The sequence below is a fragment of the Medicago sativa genome, chromosome 6 (genome assembly GCF_051527215.1).
Source record: "Medicago sativa cultivar Bolivia chromosome 6, Bolivia_mono, whole genome shotgun sequence".
In the NCBI taxonomy this organism is placed as follows: domain Eukaryota; kingdom Viridiplantae; phylum Streptophyta; class Magnoliopsida; order Fabales; family Fabaceae; genus Medicago; species Medicago sativa.
In genome coordinates, this window is record NC_140754.1 from 64334243 (window position 1) to 64340133 (window position 5891).

General features: G+C 34.9%; 1 protein-coding gene and 1 long non-coding RNA gene across 2 annotated transcripts; one reads left to right on the plus strand and one right to left on the minus strand.

Moving 5' to 3' along the window:
* Positions 1–450: 450 nt before the first annotated feature.
* Positions 451–1630, plus strand: LOC146916287 (uncharacterized). Its single transcript, XR_015013799.1, has 2 exons — positions 451–595; positions 1407–1630. It is a non-coding gene; the product is annotated as an uncharacterized LOC146916287 (long non-coding RNA).
* Positions 1631–3684: 2054 nt separating this feature from the next.
* On the minus strand, positions 3685–4816 carry LOC146916288 (albumin-2-like). Its single transcript, XM_085718422.1, has one exon. It carries the CDS (start codon positions 4759–4761, stop codon positions 4111–4113), a length of 651 nt encoding a protein of 216 aa, XP_085574548.1. The 5' UTR covers positions 4762–4816; the 3' UTR covers positions 3685–4110.
* Between the last annotated feature and the right edge of the window lie 1075 nt (positions 4817–5891).

Below are 5891 nucleotides of genomic sequence, written 5' to 3' on the forward strand. Positions count from 1 at the left end.
AAATTCGCCAGATTCATTTTATCTTATTTTTGAGTGGTTTTGAAAAGAGGTTTCAAAACGGATAATATTTTGGGATTCACCTGAACATGAAAAGTATTTGTCAAATTGTTTGGAAATCTTTAAGGTCTCTCAAAAGACTTAGAGTATTTGAGAAAAATATTTCCTTGGGTGATTTCAAATAAAAATACTATTTAAATTAGTCTCATCGAAGTATTTGGAAGTGTTTTAGAAACATTGTTATTTTGAGATTTTGTCTTGAGAACAAAATGTTTTGTATAATTGAGTATTTGAAATAAAAGTTTTTGATGGGAAAGAGTTTCCTAGACTCACTTTTGGCAAGTTTATGGTCATTGAGTGTTTTGAAGAATTTCGAGACAAAAGTTATTTTGGAAAATATTTTATTGAACTTTTTGGAAATATTAAATTGATCGTATTTCGGAGCGTGTTTAAATTTTACCTAGAATGGGTAGAAAAATTTAGAGCCGATGTTTACCTGAGTTAATGTATCTGTTAGGATACTTGAGGGTTAGTGACGTTCTTGTTGTAGATGCTTACGAGTTGTAGAGCAATACGTTGTAAGGAATGCTTTGCTCAGGTAAGGGCACTTTCTTGAAACATCATAGTTACCTAAATGCCTGATTGGTTTATCTGCTATTGTGTGTATTGTGAATGTGTTTGCCCAGTGTGGGATTTGTTTCCAATCAATGTGACTATGATATGTTGATGTGCGTTGCTTTCATATGATTTGTGAATAAATATATGAAATGTCTGTTGATTTATGAAATGTTGTTTGATATGAATTAAAAGATAAAATGTGAACTGCTGGTTGAGGCATGTTTTTATACTACATATGTTGAATGATGTGTAAGAGTTGCATTTGCACATATTGAGTGGACAATATATGCTCATGAATTTCATGGTACGTGTTAGTCAGTTGAGACGCACTGATTTTATAGCACGTGTTAGTAAGTGGAGACGCGCGGGGTGTGGACTGCCGTGAAGGAACCCACCTTAAATCTATGAGATTTATTGAGTCTTGGTTGCTCGACCATTGTGGGGGGTTTACCTCAGATGTGTCAGAATGAGGACCACATGATTGGTCGACCATTGTGGGGGGTTTACCTCAGATGTGTCAGTATGAGAATCATGAATTTCTTACCCTCTGTGGAGTGGATTATTCTGGAATCATTTGCATGTGATAGGCCAGTGGAGGTTGTATCACACATGTAGAGTCTGCATTTGCTAGGCTAATTGTGCATCATTATATCTTGTGTGAACAATGTTTATGTTGATGCCATTTACCATGCTAGTATGTTATGCCTGCAGTATTTTTGTAATTATGTTATTTTTAGATCTTGACCCTTTACATTAATCTGTGGATCGGGCTTTGCCCCATATCCAAATAGGGAGTGTGCTTTGCGGGAATAGCAAAGGCTTTGGAGGTGTAGCAGTTTGGCAGTCAGGCTTGATGCCATTGGTGGGATCTTGTACCATGTCATCCCAGTTCAGAGTTAAGGATCAGCTTAGATGTTTCACTTGTGGTGTCTTATGTTTATGTATTTTTACTTCTTTTGTTTGGGCACCGCTGTAAATGATACTACCATGAGAAATGAATACTCGAACATTATTTCATGCTTTCGTAGTGCATGATTTGATATTAAAAGCTCATTGCCTAATATTGTTTTATAAAATGTGACATTTGATTCAGATTGTATTGTTGGTAATGCTTTCAAAATGTTTTACTTACTCTGATTTTAACTTAAAGACGACCTGAATCCTTTAGTGCATGACATTGAGTTGTAAAAAAAATAAATGCACACTTGTTTTGAAAATCGGGGTGTTACATTGTGGTATCAGAGCCTGGTTGTAGATTTACTTCAAGGGCTGTGAGTCGGGTGTCCTAAGCTGATCAAGCGTCAGGATTAGTGGGCATAAGCATGCTGGCCATTCCAGAATGAGCCAACAGGCCAAAAGCATGCTGGCCATTCCAGACAGTTTCGCTAATGGCGACATTCTCTGGGTTACATTCTGTGAATTTCGCTATTAGCGAAATTATTTCGCTAATAGCGAGTTTCTTCGGGTCTGTGGTGCAGATTTTGTAATTTTGACCCAAAACTCGTCCAATTCGATCCTGCAATGCACTATGAACACAATGAGTTCTATTAAAGGGGGTATTTTGTAGTAGTGATTATAGAACATATTTCATGGAAATTTTAACATGAACACAACAAGATCAAAGGCAAGGGTACAAAAATCATAATTTCCTAAACTTATCACAATTCATGTTTTCCTTGCAAAATTAATCACATAATCCCAAAGGTGGGTTCTATCTAAGAACTCAAATGATGTTTTGCAGCATTCTACAAGCTTAAAGCTCCCCAAGATCAAACCCTAACTTCTTGAGTCTCTTAATCCTCATGCTCCAATGATTTTACCATTCCAATCTTGTTGTTTCTTGCAATTTAAGACACCATAATCCATGCTTGGCTACCCCTTATTGATCTTGAAAGAGTTTGGTGGATTTGGAGAAGGAAGGGTGGCTCCATCCTAGAGAGAAGGAGGAGAAAATTCTTTCTCTCAAACCTAGAGAGAGAAAGTGAAAAGAAAAATGAAGGAAAATGGCCCTTGTGGCCTTAAATAGCCCCTTGCGGCCTTTTACCACTTCGCCCTTCGCCTTAATCGTGTTTAGCCTGACACTGATACATAAACTCAAGCTTAACTGATATCATTTGATAAACATTCTCCGTCACTGATGGCTCAACTCGTATTTGATTGACGTACATAGTAATATCTTTCGTCGTACTTAACATTCTTCATCACTTAACCTCTGATACATCCGATGGGTAAAATTCTTATTGCTGAGGAGCGGGATGTTACAGATTCCTTGTACCCACATGCATTATTCCTTGTTTTTCATGGTTGAACATAGGTGTTTGGACTAAAACTGCCATTTCTGTGCGTTTCTGGCGTTGAAAATAGGGGGTAGGACTAAAACTGCAAAAAAATGATAGTTTAAGGACGATTTTGTTCGATTAGAAAAAGACAGGACCATTTTCGTGAACAGATCAAAATGTGAGGACCAAAAGTGTAATTAAGCCTATAATTTATATTTTCATTATCTCTTTCTTCTTTCCATCTTATTAGATTAGCGTTGGCAATGCAAAGATAAGATCTATTTTTCTGATTTGAAAGTACATAGAGATCGGATATTTATTAAATCATTACATGAAGAAAGGAACCAAACAACAAGACACACCTTGTACATTGATTTGTTGAAAGTAAACATTAAAATCACAATAAAGTAAATAGAGATCGGATATTTATTAAATCATCACATGAAGAAAGGAGCCAAAAGGTGGAAAGAACGTAATGGTCGAATTTTAGAGCAAAAGGTGGATTGTATGCAAACTTTACTTGAAAGAATTAAACTTCAAACTTATTGGTGGCTGAAATAAAAACTCGCTACTTATGATTTTTATTATCGGTTTTGGAGGTTGAAACCTCGTCATTGTTTGATGTATGTAACTTAGCTTTTGTTCTGGCACTTGGCGCTTTATTATGTTGTCTGAAAAGATTATGGTTTCTTTTAATTCCATTTTGTCTCGTCATTACATGAAGAAAGGAACCAAACAACAACACACACCTTGTACATTGATTTGTTGAAAGCAAATATTAAAATCACAATAAAGTAAATAGAGATCGGATATTTATTAAATCATCACATGAAGAAAGGAACCAAACAACGACACACACATCTTACATTAATTTGTTGAAAGCAAACATTAAAATTAAAATAACAATACAACAAAGACATGATCGTCTAAAAAAACACAGGATATATGGGGCAAACAACCAAGTGTCAGCCTACGACATATATTGAACAACAATAACATCAGTTTCGGCATATATTGAACCATATTGAGACCATATATGCACAACTAGAAAAAACTGATTTAATGAAGAAGATCTAGAAAGAAATATGAAATTTGTTTCTCTAATTAATCACAATTTTGTGAGATTTATAGAGAGATTTCTTATTTTTCCTGTCACCGATCTTTGTCACTATTTCATTTGTTCTAGAAGTGATACATGATCATATATAGTATTATATTATATTATGCCACGAAGAGTCGGCCATTCATCATGGATTCGTTTGATACCACCAATAAATTGAAGGGAAAGATTAACACGTGCACAATGTTCTCCTTTGAAAATGAAAATTTCAGTCCCACCGTAAGCAGTAAAAGCTGCATCAATACCCTCTTGAAAGACCGTATTGACAAATGCCGGAAAAAGATTGGTAATGTGTAGAACATTATAAACATAATTGGAGTTATAGTTTAAAAACCCGCACATATTTCCTTTGAATAAAACAGCCTCGCTCGAACCATCGAGCCTAAATGCTGCATCTATTCCATATGCAAACGGTGTTGTCTCGAGAGAAGGAAACATGGAAACAATTTCAACAGGACCTAAAACTATTCTGGCAGCTGCAGGACCAGAACATGGAGCATAATCTGTTTTGACGCATTGACTTTTAGAGAAAAAGTATGCAACATTGCCTTCGGTTTCAAATGAAGAATCTATTCCCCTTTTAAATATCGTTTTGGAAAACATTGGAAACCCTGCATCAATATCAACCGGACAATTGATAAAATCTTTATTATGATAATCCAAAATCACATACCTTTCTTTCACGAAAAGGTAACATTCATTAGGCCTGGATGAACGGAATGCAGCACCTATGAGACTAGCTTGCATTTTTCTTGAATGATTGTTTTTTATTCCTGTATTCTATTTAACAACAAAAAGGATATGAGATGTTTTTCTTTCAGTTTGTAAAGGTCTATGCTTATATAGATGCTATGGTAATGTGAACACAAAATGTCAAATTTGAAATTGAAGTCGAAAACACGTTTAGACACTTGACCTCTTTAAAGCCGCAATGAATATGGGAGACATTGCACATGTTTGCATGTTTCCAACTAACAAAGACTGGTTTGGTGTATTTAAACAATTATTAAGTCACCGGTTTAATTATTTAGTTAAATCCAACTTTCTCGATATATAGTTTATAATGACCAAGAAAATTAACAAAGTCTTGTCTTGGAGTTGGACTACTTAACGAGGGCTACAAAAATCATGAAATGCATGAAATAAGACACGAGGAATGTGAGTTATACTCACTTTTGAACATTCTCTCTTGCATTCACTCTTTTATTGGATGTAATCCATGTAGTATATCTCACCACTTTGTGTGGATTCTATTTCCAAAGTGTAGACTCACAATGATTTAAACCAACAAAAAAATGACTATTAAAGAAAGTGTTGTTAGCACTACTCGATGAGACATTGCACACGTTTGCATGTTTCCAAGCAACAAAGTCAAGTTTGGTGTCTTTAAACAATTATTACGTCACAGGTATAATTAGTAGTTAAATCCAACTTTCTCAATATATAGTTGATAAATGACCAAGAAAATTAACAAAGTATTCTCTTGGAGTTGGGCTTCTTTACGAGGGCTATACAAATCATGAATTAAATGAAGTTTTGTTAAGAATCATGAAATTGGAGTCCAGGAAATCATCCATATTTGGCACAGAGCAACCAGATAAGTGAGTTGGATATCATACTTTAACCTTAATGTCATCGGTTTATTGGTCCTTGTTTACACTGATTTTTGGTAAACAACCGCTGGTTTAAAAAATAGTTACTTGCAAGATCAACCAGTAAATCTTAGGAGCATATTTGTGCTTTTGTGTTTTTTCAAGAAATGTAAAGTTCTTAAAAGGTTAAGTAAAACAAAAAGAATAAAAGCAATCGAACTCAACCCAGTTGAATTCAATCGAATGTTGTTAAGTAAGAAACAAAGAAATTGTTCAAAATGAACA